The sequence below is a fragment of the Camarhynchus parvulus genome, chromosome 7 (assembly GCF_901933205.1).
Source record: "Camarhynchus parvulus chromosome 7, STF_HiC, whole genome shotgun sequence".
NCBI lineage: Eukaryota > Metazoa > Chordata > Aves > Passeriformes > Thraupidae > Camarhynchus > Camarhynchus parvulus.
In genome coordinates this window covers 16,705,946-16,722,905 of record NC_044577.1, presented here as the reverse complement: position 1 = coordinate 16,722,905, position 16,960 = coordinate 16,705,946, and the positions used below count along the sequence as shown (strand labels likewise).

At 42.8% G+C, this 16,960-nt stretch overlaps 1 protein-coding gene across 1 annotated transcript in view; it reads right to left on the bottom strand.

The window, feature by feature from the left end:
• Window positions 1–16,960, bottom strand: part of CHN1 (chimerin 1) — a 90,298-nt gene that overhangs the window by 22,367 nt on the left and 50,971 nt on the right. The window contains exon 7 of the mRNA XM_030952937.1: window positions 5,883–5,960. Within this exon, the coding sequence (XP_030808797.1) occupies window positions 5,883–5,960 (78 nt within the window). The remainder of the gene's footprint in view (window positions 1–5,882; window positions 5,961–16,960) is intronic.

Sequence of the window (16,960 nt, the reverse complement as noted above, 5' to 3'; positions counted from 1 at the left end):
AGAAATAGAAATGAGTTCATGTCAGAAGTCACAGAAAAATGGCTCTGCTTAATATAGTAAGAGTTTGTTATAGTTTCTGGCCTTTTTGAAGCACTTCTGCATTTTCCATCTCCCCGTTTCCCAGTGTTTAGGCATGGCTCTACTGAGAAGCTCTCTAGAATAAGATGTGGCATGGAAGTGATTTGCTATGACTTACACTAGCAAAGCACCCAGCACAGATGCAATTACCCCAGTAAAATCTGGGCCAGTGCCAGATGAGTTATTTGTTTCCAAAATGTGATACAAGTTTCATTGGCAGAGTAACTCTTGTTAATATCAGCAGTCTCTTCATTGAAATGATGCTTCAGTCTGTCTATACTAGCAAAGTCTTTCCAGGGACTGGTCCTCACCCGAACCTTCACTCCCCGTGAATATTTAAAGTTATATTCTACTTCCAGTTACTTCTGGAAAACCATGCTGCCTCTGGTCTGGAGCTCCCCATTTGGCCCTTCCAAGCAGGTCACCCTCAAAGAGAAAGCCAGGATATTTCTTCAGTCGAGGAGGGGGTGAGGAATCCCAACTAACAAGGCTCATCAGCACCTTGGCTGACTCAGTTTAAGCAACCATGGAAAAACATCTCTCTGGAAGAACTGTTGAAAGGGAATTATGTTGTTAATCTTGACTGATTAAGCAAGCAGTCTTGCAACTGTTATTTTATACAATTAATTGACCGTCCCATCAGCACTAGTAAGATAGTGACTAAGAACAGCATGAGAGTACCCAGCACTGCACAGAGTTAGCAAAAAATAAATCTTCTGGAGATAGATGTAGTTTGTGAAATGCAAGAGAGAAACAAGGCCATATCCTGGGGAAAATGCTGCATGGAAGCACAGCTTTCAGTCCAGCCCTGACAGGCACAGACACCTTCTTGCCTCAGCGAAGCACCATGGACTAACTGAGGCAGAAGAGTGGTTTGTGCCTTGGACTAGGGGCAGCAAGGAAACACCTGCAGGCTGCTCTGCTGGCTCAAGGCACCAGGAGCCAGAGATGTCTGAAGGAATACCTGTAACCAGCCAAGGGAGCTAAAACTTCCCCAGGGCTGATGAGTCACAAAGCTGAAGGGGAGTGAAGACCTTTAAGGTGTTTTGTCCAGGCTTATTTTAAATTTGCCAAGTGATGAGGAGGTTATTGCACTGAGTAACAAATTTCACAACCCAGGAGATTTCTTGCTGTTAATCTCAGATTTTCACGTTCCTTTTAAACTATCATCCCATAAATCCCAGCTCCTCTTCCACAACTGCCCTCCTTATCAAGAACATTTTTCAAGTATAGTTTTATCTCTTTCCCTAGCCCCACACAAATAGCAGGCAAAGGAGTGAGGTCAGTGCCCAAAGCACAGCACTGGGTGATGAAGAGATGCAGAAGATATTCCATGTCAGAGATGGTGGACCCAGGGCAGAAGGTGCCTCATTAGATGCATTTTTAATCAGCAAAAAACTATGGGATGTTTTGAAACAAACCAAGAGCAGAAATGGAGAGATGAGGAGAGGAAGTGCAGAGGACTGAGCAAGGGGAATCCTGTGTGTTCATTACCCTAATAAATTGCCTCACCAGAGAGAGAAGATGGAGAAAACCTTAAACCCAGCTTGGATTACCTGGCTGTCTAAGTCTTTTGGTCTAGAGTCCACTTCACACCTTCCAACCCAGAGCTTCCCCTGGTACTCCTCTCATTTTCCACCCACATGCCACCTTGCCCCTTTTCCCTTCAGATTTGCAGTTCCTCTATTGCCTTAACCTCCTTCATCTGCCTGCCTAGAAGTGCCCAGCTGCTTCCTATCCTTACACCCACTGAATAGATTAAATATCAGCTGGGTAAGAAATTTTATTTTAATTTACAAGCTGCCACAGTTATTGCCTTTTGGGGACAATATAAGCAATTATGAGAATTGTAAGGGACAGTAAAAAGCATTCTTATTGGTAGGATCCAGGGGTAGAATAAATTTATGGGAATGATTAAGTATGAATCTATTCTACTCACTTCTATGAAGTTACAGAACTTTGTAAACTCTTCTGTTACAGAACTTTCCCTATGATTAAGCTCTTTTTGTAAGAAAATAACCCCACTGGCTTCAGCTATGCTCCTTGTTAGCACTTCAAAGAGCACAGGTCTCCCAGAGCTTCCAAACAGAAGATGCTCTTGTTTATCTACACTGGGTGGAAGAATGAGGTTGATATCCATCACACACACACACCCCTGTCCATATTGATACATTTGTACCACAGTCTGTGGGGAGATTTATTCCCCATAAGTGGTAAGTGAATTGAAAGAAAGAAAAAGCCTTTCTGTCAGAAAAGGTGGGGCTGAAATTTTGAGGATGGTGAAGTGACTGTCCTCATTTAGTCTAATGGTTCATTTTACAAGAGATCTCCTTCAGAGTGCTGGATTTGAGAAAAGCACAGTAAATGGAAGGAAATCAAAAGTAATCCAAATATGCAAAAAGATAGACCCAATCAAGTCACACTCATGTCAAATTCCATTATTCAATTAGAGCTAAATAAAATGCTCTATCAAACAACATAAGCCTATTTAATCTGATATATTTGAATTATTAGAAAATGGGTCTTTTACATTAGATTTATAGAGAAGAACACAGAAATAGAAATTTAATTTTTTATATAAATTGGAAAGGGCAAAAATATGCTTAAAAGGAGAATACTTTTCACATCTAGCTTTCATCCTGAAGGACATGCATTTAAAACTCAGTCAGAACTGACATTTATAAATAATCATCCCTTTCTTTACTTATGGAGATTAATTTAGGAGAATTCAGGCACTCAGTATTTGCATTTGAGATGTGCTCATGAGAGACCAGACTTTCCCAGCCAGGAGAATATTACAGAGCTGGAGATCATTACCGACCTGCTCTGCTTGCAGAGCTCCCTGTCACCCTGGCTACCCAGCCTGTTCCCTTCAGGCAGGAGACAACTCACATTCCAGGAGATTTAAGTAAGATTAAATCCTCTCAAAAACCCTGCCATGTCAGCACTCCTAGTAAAACTGTCTTTACATTCTTCTTTCAAACAACCCTTGGAGCAAAACACAGGTTAATGGATTTATTCAGGGGACCTCTTGATGATTTAAAAGCAGCTTTCATGCTCACCCCTCCCCTAGGCACTGCACTCCTGTAATGAGGATTCACTGCACTGCTCCTCTGCTGCCGTGTTCCTCTACCGGAGCTCTGTGCGGGCAACAGAGTCTGAGCGTTCAAACTGCGCCCGAGTCCCCAGATACCCACCCCACAGGAGCAGGGGTGCAGGGAGAACTGAGGTCCCTTAGCCTGTGGTCAGCTCTCTGGGGTGTTTGCTAACCCCAGGCTGCCTCTGGAGTGGCTGCAGCTGTCACCTTCCCTTCCCCAGGAAAACACCGCTGCTGCTTGTGCATGTGTGGTTCTCCATTTCTCCCCTCTCTGCTAGGGTGCCGCAGCATTTCCAGTGTAAAAGGGTTTTTGAGACCCCTTCATTTCTGTGAGCAGTGATGTGACTGATCAAAGAAGCTGCTGGGAGAAGGTTAGGGGTCCCTATCTGGTGCCTTGTGCCTGCAGCACAAAAATCAGATCAGCTGCAGAGGTACAACGCAGTGGACACACTCCTGTTTGCTGTGGAGCCTCTGGGGACAGCAGTCACTGCTGATTAGCTGAACTGGATAAATTCATTTAATTTCTCAGTTGTTTTTTCTTGGTTTGTTTCAAAAGTCTAGGTTGAAGACTCTGGGCCTGACATTTCCTTCCTCTCCACATGGGTGGCAGATTTGCTGCTTAGCAGGCAACCCAGGAGACTCATGCAGACATTTTAAATGATGACATCTATACATGCAAGGAAAAAAACTGACAGATGCAAAGAAATTATAAAGGAGAGAAGCACACAAGCTAAAGATGGCCATTCATTTTAGAGCCATAACACAGCACCTACTAAGAGCTTATCTTTTTGCTTTTTATTCTGATGGGAGAGTGGACACATTTAGAGTTCATGACTGCCAGCAGCATTCCTTCCATGGAAAGGTTGGTTGCAGCACACTCTGTAAGGGGCTTGTCCCCTTCTAGTCTTCTATAGCAAAAATTATCTGTGAAAGGCAACTCCATTCCACTGACTTGAGAATAGACACTTCTCAAGGTATATTTTTCTAGCAACAGTATGTATAAAAGAACTACAGTACAATGATTATAGAGAAAACAATCCATGTGGAAAGTTTGTGCCATGGCTATGACCTTGGAGCAGACATACAGTCTGTTTTTTGAAAAGACTGGAAAACTCACAGCTCTGAAACTTTCCATAAACAGTTTATGGAAGAAAAAGAAATAAACAAACCCAAATAAATGAAAATCAGGTTATCAGATTATTTTCAAAACAGATTATGTTTCAGGCTTTTAAAGAAAAGCAACTAGGGAACACAGATGTGCAAAATGAAATACTTATTATCCTACATACACTGTAGTACATGGAAAATCATGATCTACTGGCATCTGCAAGAATTATCTTCAAACTCCAAGGAACAAATGAGAATTGCAAGACGTTGCAGATATTTAGGACACCTCAGGAGCCTGTGAAAAAATGCTCTGCATTGAACTGTCAGCCAGCACAAATATGTTATGCCAAGCATTTGTATTAAACGCTTCTTACATACCAGTCTGTAAACGGTTTTTAAATCTGTGCTTAATGGAAGCACTCAAATGAAACAAAACATCCTGATCACATAAGGTTTCCACTTTTGGTGATTATCTGCACTCAAAAGCCAGAAGGTGGTTTAAATAAAATCAGATGGAGGATAGGTAAATTAATATATGTGCATGCATGTGGACATTCCCACATTCCGACATGTGTGCATGATGGAAATCAAAACTGAAAACAGGAGACATTTAATGGATGCTTATATCATCAGATGCCTGTATTACATTAACAATCTGCTCTTCTCTTAAAAGAAATAAAAGTAGGCTTTTAGCTTTGTTTTTTTTTACATTAAAGACAACATTTAATTATATATATAAATATGCCTTCAAATTATATATACAAAATGTATACTGTCATCTACAGGAATGCAGTAAAACATCAATTTACGTAGTCTTAAAATTAAGACTGCCTATCATCAAATGTATTTGACCACCAAAAGGTTACATTACTGAGTCCTTACTGGACACCTATTACAGACACAAAACACGAAAGAGTGACATGTATCACTCTTACCAAAGAACATTGGTTATTTAAAGCAATTAGAACAATAACTAGAAGCTACATAGAAGACTAAGTAAATTTTATTAAAACACAAGGTAGTTGCTGATGCCAGCATGTCCAACAGCCTCACGGCATAAACCTCGTTAGTTTCAACACTCAACTCATTGACACAGGAGAAAAGCCAGAACTAAGGGAAATGCAGACCATCTGCTCAATCCAGATGCAGCAGAACACACTTCTTACCTCCAAAGCAATTTACGATCAACAAACTGAGATAAGATCAATTTAATCATCTAACTATAGATCTGAGAGGTTTTTTGCGTTGAAAGTAAAACTGGACTACATTCAAGTTGAAAGAAAACTTTGCTGTTTTTCTCACCTTTAGCATCTCTTTCAGTATAAACCAGTTCTAAATAAAAGAGATAACTAGATACGGCAAATATCATTGAAACAAATGCGTGCACACAACCAGTCAACAACAAAATCCCGGTTCCTCTGCTCTATGTTCTAAACGTGCCTCACTGATGTAACTGGCAATGAGCTTCACTTGCAGCTTTTAAGTTCCTAGAAAGTCACAGTGTGCATACCTATGATTTCCTTGCAATACCAGACCCCTTCTAAAACACGAGCTAAAGTCCCTTTGCCTGAAAAAGAAATTAGACAGGAAAACGTCTTACCTTGAAATTATGAACCTTCTCGTATTTCGGAACGTGTTCATTTTCCTTCAGAGTTGCTCTTCGGACGAGCGACGTCAACTGCGAATAAGCAAAGAGTTTAAGAGGTTGCCAGATTGTCACGGACGCCTTGCGAGCGCCCAGTTTCATGCCCAAGGCTGCGAGCAGCAGATCGCGCTGCTGCCGGCCCTCGTGCCCGGCGCGGTGCCCGGCGCTGCCGCGGGCTCGGTGCGCTGCCCAGGGCTCCCTGGCCGGCATGCTGCCCGGAGGCGGCTCGCTCACACTCGGGCTGCCGGGGCGGCGCGGACCATGCCGCAGCCTAGGCTGCTGGGGCGGGCGGCGCGGCCATGCGGGGCACGGGCTCGGCGGGGCGCGGGGCCGGGCGCTGCGGGCGGGCGGCCTGCGGGCCGGGGGCGGGCGGCAGCCGGCGGCGGGGACGCGCAGCCCGCGCCCGCTGCCTCCATCGGCGGCGGCCGGCTCGGGGGCGCGGGGACGCGCACGCCTGGCGCCCTGCTCCCGCCCGCTGCCCGGCGCGGCCACGCGCGGAGCGGAGCGGCCCCGCCCCGGGGCGGCCGCAGCCAATGGAGCCCCGGCCAGGCGGGCGGAGCGGCCCCGCCCGGCACGGCCCGGCCCCTCACGGCACGGCACAGCCCGGCCCCTCCCGGAGCAGCGGGCACCGGGAGCGGCACCCGCGGTGCGAGCCGCGCACCCCTAGCAAATGTCACCCGTGCGCTGCTGGGGCGCGGCGGGAGGCAGGGCAGCTCGCAGCAGCCCCGGGGACACGCGGGAAGCGGCTCTCCCCGAACCCCCCGTGTGACGTGGCCTGTGCACCAGGGCGTACGGCCAGGAGCGGGTAATGCGACCGCTGATGGATACCACTCTTCCCTTAAAATTACGTTTTTCAGTACTTTTCGTGTGAAAACATGCTCACCGATCTCACATCTTGTAGGGAGGTTAACACGAATGTCACCCCAAGTTCATTGCAGCGCTCCATCCAGCAAAGACCTAAACCCCCTACTGCTGCTGACGCCTCTCTTTACAAATTTACAGATCTTGATAGAAGGTGAATGGCCACAGTCTCCCACTGAAATGAAACCTGAACTTCGGACGGATACAACTGACGATGAAATGTGCACAGGGCAGTCTGGTTCTGGCCAGCCCTCACACAAACTATTCCACACAACCATTAAAGCCTTGACCTCAACTACCACGGAGCCAGACCCAAGGGGCTCCCGAAGGAGCAGGGCAGACTGTGCCATACCCACCGGAGCTGCCCACCGGGGCAGCCCGGCTCCCTACAGCTGAGCGCTGCCAGCCGGCAGGGATCACCGCGATGGCCACTCTGCCCCTTGCCTCCTGGCGCTCTCCAAGCATTTGTGATCTGTCTTTGCCAGAGACAGCAAGAACGGACCCTTGATCTGAGCACAGCCAAGCTTTACAGCGTGGGGCTGGGTGAGATGCAGGGCGCCAGGGACCTTTCCCTCCCTGCCTGTGCAGAGAGCGGCGCGCAGCCCTCCCTCCCCCTGCACAGCCTGCCGCACTGCTACCGCTCTCCCTGCTGCAGCCGAGGTATTTTTATCTCTCCTGAGTCAGAAACCGACGACAAGCACAGTTTGTCACAAGCTTCTGGATGGAATTGGTATGTGCTTTGCAGCTGGATCACAGTGTTCCAGTTCAGCACAGCCCTGACAATACAGCTGAGATTAGTGCTCACTGGGAGCCTCTCTTCTGTTCCCTTGTGTGGCCACCCATAACCTTCCCGACAGGTTTTAACAATCTGCTGGATTTCAGCATAGGGTCATGGTGCAGAGATTAAGGATCAAAGCTGGTGCTGCACTAAACACTAGTCTGCAATACAGCTAATAATTGAAACACTGATCTCCTGATCATACAGGAGAATGCTGTCAGGCATTACTGGCTGCTCATACAAGGGTCTGACTCAGTTCCTGGTTTCAATACAGGCAGGAGGCTGCTTGATCCATCCTATAAAGAAATACTTTTCCAACTACTACCTCAGTCTGCTTGTCTTGCTTTTAACCACCGCCTTCTAATGCAGGCGAATGCTCCTCTGGCATTTTTCTGTCCATCACTGCAAGTGTATTAACACTCCATGGCAACAGAAGATCAAGAAAACGGAGATGACAAAAACTAACACTATCTACACGAAGTGTGAAAATAGCATGGACTCGGGGGAGCAGCCCTTTTTCCCTTTCCTTTCCTTTCCTTTCCTTTCCTTTCCTTTCCTTTCCTTTCCTTTCCTTTCCTTTCCTTTTCCTTTCCTTTCCTTTCCTTTCCTTTCCTTTCCTTTCCGCTAAAGTCACTTCATGGTTTAATTCCCAAGAATTAAAGATGCAAATCCTCATGGAACAAGGTGGACCTACACCTGCCCCAGAGGAGTCATCCTCTCCAAACAACTATGAGTGACAACAGGCTCAGGAAGTGCATCATGATTTCTAAAAATGTTTCATTACACTTTTCTCTGCAACCCAAAATTCCTCTTATTTTTTAAGGGAAAAAATGCATCACCAAAGCTTCATATTGGAAATAAATTCTTTGAAAATGGAATTTGTTGAAAATAAATAATGCAGTGATTTTCAACAATAAATTTACTATCAGAATCAACTCATTATTTTGTGTAATTCCACTTAAGAAGCAAGGTAAAGCAGGTTGAATTCCCCTTTCAATCACTCTAGAGCACATATCTGGGTTTTGGCATACTTACTCCTTAATTGTAAGCTTCCCTTTTCCTAATTCTGAGGAACTGAGTTATTTCCAATGGCACTTTAGAGTCATGCTAGTAGAAACAGATCTCTGGATCCTGGAAAATTAAATCTAAGAATGCCAATAAAAAGGTAAGCAAAACTGCCCAACAGGGAAAGGTCCTATCTCATGATTGTAATTATGAAAATGTGTTATAATCTGGAAGGTAGTTATATGATTATGAATTTTAATTTTAACATGGCCTTGTGTTACAGTACTCTAACAGAGACTGCTTATTGGTTTGACATAAATCAGCTTCCCATTGTTCAATGTACAGCATTTTCTGCTGTTTACAAATAAAGGAGTCCTGGGCTCACCACCTACCCTCACAGCCATTTGCCTGGGCTATATGCTCTACAGCAGCGTACACCAGAAACAGAGATTCAAACAAAGTTAAAGCCATAAAGCTAGCAACTGAAAAATTAAAATTTATACAACTGCTTGTAGATGACACAATTTTATAATGGGTATGCTCATTCTTCTGCCATTGCCTAACTTTGGGTGTTTGGCTTTGCAAAGCAATGCTTTTCTTTACACACACCAAATCCCTTATTTCAAAAACCAAACAGAAGAACGAAATTTCTGTTGTACACACCTTCCTGACATCAGTTTGGGTCATCAGGCAGGTCCAGATCTTTAACTTTTTAGTATGTGAGATAACAAAGTAAGAGAGAGGGAGCCACTGTCCTCAGGCAGCCCTAGTCACTGCAGAGATGAGTCAGCCCTGAGAGCAAACCAGTGAAGTCAGGGACCTGGGGCTTAACTCAAATCCTGCAGGAAGCAATCAAGCTATCCACTCCCAAGGCACTCTCCTGCTCCAGACTCTCTGTGCTGTCTCTGGTGCCTGTAGCCTGCAGGTCCTGCTCCTCTTCTTACACCTTGGGCTGGCTTTTGATTCACTGCCTGCTCTCCACCAGTGCCTCCTGCACTCCCACCTGCCAGCAAAGTCTCCTCTCCAGAGCCTTTCATTTTCCAACAAATTATCTTTGTAACTTGCTCTGCCTGAAGATACTGTCTGCTACATACTGGATGAAAAAGAGGTAAAAATCTGAAGAGGAAAGTAATTTACTTTCCTAACTCTTAATTTTTTTAAAATTTTTTTATTTTATTTTTTTTAGCAATTGTGTGTGACAAACATTTGCAATCACAATTGCACATGCAGGGAGGAATATGCTGGGCAGACTCCATGAGGAAGGAAACTGCAAGGCTGTTATTCTTAAATTTAATTTCAGGACGTGATTTCACAGGACTGAGGTGAACTGAAAATGGAATGACTGGAAGCAACAGCTGAGCAACTTCTCAGCAGAGCATGCAACTAGAGCAGCCTTGGTCCTGTACATTTTAGTGATTTAAGCACTAAAAAGTCAAACTCAGCAACACAACAGCCTTTAAACCATGACATCTGTTTAGAGGTTCTACAAGTTACATATAGACTGAAGTGGGGGGGGGGGAAGGAATAAAAGACTGTAATGTGCTATTTCAAATGTTCCCATTTGTTGCAAAACCTCAGCTGTAGGAGTGGTTCAGTCTAGGCCCTGCTGGGACTCCACTTTCTTTACTTTCCCCTGGAGTAGTCCTTCAGGGTGCAGGAGAAACAGCTGTTCTCTGGAGCACTATCTGCTCTCAGTGTGAGCTGGATAATGTATGCGTATTTTCTGGTACTAATCTCCCAATCAGTAAGTCTGATTATGAAGCCTTCACAGAATTGATTTAAAAGTCATCTACGACTTGCAGTAAATTCCAATTAGTCACTCTCTGAAAGACACATTATGTAAGTTTAATCCAGTCACACAGTTCAGTCAACATCGAACAAATTATCTTTCTAAAAAGGGAAATCAATGCATTCCCATTTGTTGAGTAAGAAAGTGAAATTACTCCAGGAAAAAAAACAAACCCAAAACCAAACCCCAACCAAAACAGAAAAATTCAAGTAATGTTAAGACCACAGGTCCTAGAATTACCAGATTAGAGTTGATCAGTTGATCCTGAAGCCCACATGCATTTCCAATACAATGGAATGTTTCGTTTTCTGAGCACCTGGCTCCACTCTCAAACACATAATCATGTTTTCTTCAGAATGCATGCGTAATACACTGCAGGCTTTTCATTCTCAAATGGTATTTTCATGTTGTTATGACTAAATATGCCTTTATTATTTCAGAATGTATATAAAATATAATCCCTTCCCTGTATTTTAATAATAACCAGCAGTTATATTGCATGCATTTTTAAAAACATCAAAGATGATGCCTTACTGTACATGTATCAAGAAACAAGACACTTGGTTTACTACGCAGAGAGCCACTGTACATTTTGCAGTATTCTGTTTCACTGTAGCTAACTTAGCCAAATGCATATGCTCAGAAAATCCTTGCTTGTATGAACACTTTATGAGCATATTTTATGGCTTCAGTACATGATTTTCAAAAGCTAATCAGTCGGATTGTGAAACTGAGCCCAATTTCCTCAGTGCTGCTCTTAGTGGAAGTTTGTTCCAAGCTAAATATAACTTTCCCAGTCATATCTTTCATAGGATTGTTCTGAAGGGGAAAGAGTAGCCCAAAATTTTACTTTTTAAATAAAAGTGGTGATAATCTGCTTTCAGTGAATTTTCTTCACTTGTAGAATGCTAATGCCAGGCACAGCCTGTGCTCACATGGTGTGAGCAGAGGGTAGGAATGCTATTAAAAGAAAGGTTCAGCCTGAAAGATGACATCTCAGAAGGTGGGTGGGAAGGACCATCACACAGGCTCAGCCACCAGGGACTTTTCTTTCTGCCATTCCAACACAACCATGTTTACCTGGCTCGTGGACACCTTCAGGCTCCCACAGTGCTCAGGCAGAAAGGAATCCTCAGCCAACAGTGAGCCCTGCTTTCAGTCACCCACAGGGGAGTTGGGTTTAAGTAGCGGTTAAATGATGAAATCTTACTCCTGAGAAAAGTTCTGGTTTTTATAACAAAATTTTCCAAATGGACTGACTTCTAATTAAATCAGACCTTTCCCACCCCCTCCAGTGAAATACTTACGGTAAAATCTAAAGAAATGGCTATTTATATTTTTGATTATTTTATATCTAGAATTTTAAAAGAAGGCTTAAAAAATGTTTAATTGAAAATTTAATTAAACAAATTCAGCCAAAACGTTGGCTTGACTTAAAGTAAGGCTGTTAAATATATAAATAAATAAATACATAAATCCAAAGTTTAAATAATGGAAAAAATGCTGCCTGATATTGCTGCTAGAAATTACTGCATCAAAAGTGAGTTTCTTCAGTGCTGTATTGTACAATACAATTAAAGTGTATTTGCATTATTTGGGAGGACTGTATATTCCCATTGGTGTGCTTACCATGCAGAGCATACTCATAAAAAAGCAGAGAGATCTTAAGGGAAGCCAACAGAAAAGTTTTTCTGTAGCATTACTCCTAAAACCTACTGGTCACTGCAGCTGATTGGGATCTGGGTTTATTTTGTTTCTGGTGGCTGACAGGTTGTAGATTTGCTCCTGGCAGTTACTGATATGGGCCTTTGGAATGACAATTCCAAACTGTGCACCAGCAAAGAGCACCCATGTAACTACTCCTCTCTTTCAGTTACTGCCAAGGCAAAAACAATGAACATTTACTTTTCTGGGTAGTGGCACAAAAGCAAGGCACTTTCCAGTGGTAAATACAACCTATTCTTTTCCAAAGGGGGGGATATATTTTGGTATATAACTATGGATCTAGACATGGCAAAAATAAAATAAAATTTTCTCAGTACCTTCAGGAAGAAGTTCTGCTTTTGATCTGTTCTGGAGGACTTTGCTAATATCAAGTGACTTAGCTTTCAGGGAGGTCAGCAACTGGCCCACCATGTACAGGTAATTCCATGGGTAACTCCATCAGTACAAATCCCACTACAGGGGTGTATGTGGGCATGTGGTAGGGGTGTGCACAGGTAGGGGTGTGATGTTGCAATCAATAATGGTCCTCACTGGGTTTCATAAGCTATAGCTACAAGTTCCTTTATGCAGCTTTAACAGTGATACACATCCTCACAGAGTTGCACTGTGGATGAAGTGCAGTCCTGCCCTCAGCCCAGGACAAGCAGGAGCCACAGCGCTCTTCCCTGCAGATACCAGTGCAAGATGTCGCCATGGCCCCAGCTGCCTGTGTTAAAATAACCCACTGCTCCAGCCCTTTCCCTAAAGACAGAGACCAGCAGCCTGCTTGCAAAAGGCAGGATGTGAGTGCTTGACAAAAGGAGAGCTGCTACCAAGCTGTGTGACACTGAGGCAGGAGATGCCACTCAAACACCATGATCAAAGCTACACAAAAAGCTAAGAAATGAGCTCCTCACTCTGACTGTGGTGACGAAAGAAGCTCTCATGCCTATGAGAACTGACCAGCTCAGCCTCAGAAAGTGTCTCCTTGCTTTGTAGTAGCTCCTTACCACAGTCCCATTCCTCTGCCAGAAAACAAACTGCATTAAAAGGGGGCCAACCCCAACCAGACCTGGAAAAGTACAGAAGGGGACCAAGAACTGGTAGAGGACAAAGTACCAATCTCCCTGCCCCAGGGGCCGGGCAGCATCCCTGTTCCCAGGCAAACCATTCAAGACAATTTGTGAAGAAGAAGAGAAGCATCATTAAACACTGGAATTTGTCTCCAGTAAATCCTCCAGACAAAGACTGTCCTTTACAATTTTGCTTTCTGCCCTTCCCATCTACCCTCCATCCTTCATAGTTTTGGTTTTGGTCCATCCTCTCTTCCTCCTCTCCTGCCAGGAGCCTGGGCCATGGAGGTGGTATGCTAATCAGTGAGTTAAAGCACATGCCTTGGTCAGGTACTCCTCTCCCTGGGCAAGGCAGGAGCAGAGAGACTGGGAGGACTACTCACATAGCTGAAGTTAATTATTGCACTGTGACACATTGCTAAACTGGAGCCAGAGAGATCTGTCTTGCAGCTACAAGGCCTTCAGGAAGAGGAGCTGATGAAACAAGGAGCTCTGCCTAGGGGAGCAACCCTGGTCAGCAACACAGAGACTGTTCCTCAGCAGCTTCTCCATCTTGCTCCCATTGAGTCAGCATTTCCTATTTCAGCTGAGAGCACTGCATTTTCTCCCCTTCCCTTTGTCTGGGATATGTCTCCCTGCTGGTCTGCAGAGAGCTCTGCTGCTGTGACCGAGCCTCCACTGACATTCATTGCAGTGAAGGGTCACTCCAGCAAAAGCTTCTTGATTCATGACATGTCAAGGCAGACTGTACTCCAAAAAGACCTTAAAAATAATTTATAAATGCCATGGGCTCTACAGGATTGATAGCAGTTAAAATGTAATGCAAATTGGCAGCTGCATGAATGCTCCTCTTTTGGCAAATGCTCTTTATTACTGATATACTAAATTAAAGTATTGTAAGAACAAACAGGCTATTAAGACTAATTGTTTGAAACCACAAGGGAATGGGGGTTTTATTCCTCATCTGACCCATACTGTTATAAGGATTTCCTCAAATAAAAGGAAAGATAAAAATAAAAGAGAAGTTTAACCATACCCTTTGATGAGGAAGTAAACGTTACATTTCCTTTATAATATTCATTTAAGAATTTTACAGATAAAATAAACCTATAATCAACCTCTGTTATCTTTTTGTTAGTGAAAATGTATACACTTAGGGATAATGAAAATTGTATAATCCACAAGGTCTTTCTATACATATATTTATTAGGTGTTTTTTAATTTTTTCCTTGTGGAATAGGAGTTTTGGCTACAGATATAACATGGGTAAATGGTATGGAAATTTCTTTTTATGTCTCATCAATATTTTCTTACCTAATATATTATACTTATTTCACATTAGTCTTGACTGGCAGTCTAATGCATCTAATACTAGCCTTCTTTTGTTCTACATGGTAATTCAATTTAGAGTAATTCAATGTATGTTATAATTGAAAACTGCAGCTCATTAATTTCTAAACACTCTTTGTATTTCAGACTACACCTGCTCCTTTGGCACAGCGTCTATTTTGAATCCATCCACTTCTTCCTGAATAAGCTATGTTGCTATGGTACATGTGCTGTCACAGTTTCTTTCTTAATCATACTTTCAGTCCATATACATACTTATTTAGCTTAAATAAGAGTAAGAATGTAAAGTCTCCTAATCCTTCCTGAATTACGATTTGATTTGAACCGATGAGTCAAGGTGAAAACAATGTTTAACCTGAAGGAATACTAGAGTTGTCAAATGGCTCTATGCAACGTGCTCACCAAATTTATGATGTTAAAAACCTGCTTATGGACCACCTCCCTGCAGAAAATTAAACAATGGGGTAACCCCCAGTGCTCCCCAGCACTCCTCAGGGACCCTGATTACCAGTTTTGTAGGTCCATGTGTGTCCATGGGCAAAGCTGCACCAGTGGGTCAGGGTCTGTTCATTTTATACAGTGCAATTAGGCACACTCGAAAAATCAGATGGGCTGATCATCCTTCAAATGAGTCTCATGTGGACTCCCACTCCCTTGCATAAATCTCTATTTAAATCAAGACTGCTTTGAAACCTGCAATGAATGAAACCAGAGTGGAATTGGCAGCAGAATTAGTCTGCTTGCAAAGTCACATTATCAATTATTAACCAATTATCAGTTTATTTCCACCCATAAAGTCTTCTAATCCCTGACCACATTCTCAGAAAAGGCTCATTTCATTTCTGTTGACCAGTGTTCCAATTTTCTCCTCTCTCCTTTTACATATATGGTTCATCTTTCTTATTTATTCCCTCTAAGTTTCCTAATTAACATTTTAAAATGCTTCTGTCAGGAAAAATTTTCCTATAACAGCAGTAAACATCCCATTTCCCTACAGAAAGCTATGACTGTTAAAAATTCTTGAGACAGGCACTCAAGACATCATCACCTCAAATAGTCAAACACAGCATCTTTGAAACAAATTTAAATAGCCACTTGATTTGAAAATTGAAGGATTTGGAATGATTCAAAATGGGGCTGGCAATGTAACCCCCCACCATAAATCTTGGCTATACAGAATATTTACCTTTCAAGGGAGAAGCACTGGCATGTGGACAGATCATACAAACTCTAGGGGTTTTTATTTTTTCCCCCAGCAAGTCTGTGGTTTCTTTCAACATAATGTTTAGCTGATGTCTATTTGCAGTTGAAATACACTAGTCCCAGGTTCCAGTCTACACCTGCGATTTCAGATGCGTGTGGTCTTTGACCAACAGCTTTTATTTTGAGTACAGGTCACATCAAAGCTAAAATACTAAGTTTGGGGTATATTTGCATTACTTAAATTCTTTGGAAATAAACAAAATGTTAAACCAGCACAACTTCTTCTTTCTTTCTTAGCACGCTTTTCATCTTACCTTACAGGGCAATTTTTCATTTGTACTGCCACCATCAACTAGCACTTTAAAAATGACACTGCTTAGAAGATTTCTAAGGCTGAGGCTGTGTGAATTTTCAACAATAAAAACAGCCCATGAGAATTAACCCATCAGGTCCATAAAAACTGTCCAGGAAGCTCTGAGCATGATCAGCTTACTGAGCAGGGAGTCTGCCTTGAGAAGGAAGGCACGCTGCAGTGTGGCAGAGGTGATGGGAAGCTCCCAGGCGCCAGCTGTGACCAGCACTAGCAAGGATTGGGATGGAGCTGGAGGGAATGAGAGCTGTCACTTAAGAGACTGAGCACTTCGAAATTCTGTGAAACATAACACAGGATACTTTCTGTATTTTTTATGCATTTGCATTAAACATTCTTCTACTCTAATCATCATCCAATTCACAGAAACGCCTGAATGCAAATGTAATTCACTATCATATTAACTTTGGGAAATGGCTTCAAGACTTCTCTAGCAATGTAAAATCATCAGAAATCTTCTACCAATAAACTGACACATGATATAAAGCACTGAGCTTTTAAAATGTTTCACCATTACATGCAAAATGGAAATTGGGAACAGAGTCTTTTCATATTTTCACAGAATTCCTCCAATCCCCTCTCAAAAAGGGTAAAAGCTGCTTTCCTCTAAGTGCTACTAATCTAATCCACAAATTGGAAAATATGAAAAAAATTATTAAATCACATACACATATGACTAAGGCTTAATAGAAGATATACTCTGTGATACTAGCTCTAAGGTTCCTTAGGCAACTTATTTCTAACTGTTTAAGCTCTAAGAAAATGCAATAATAATCTCCACTACACAGCAATATAATCAAAGTGCATTATAATATGACCTCACTATTATAAACACATCATCCTTTACTTATTCTGGAAATTATATGCAAGTTGAAATTGAGAAATATCAATACTAACATG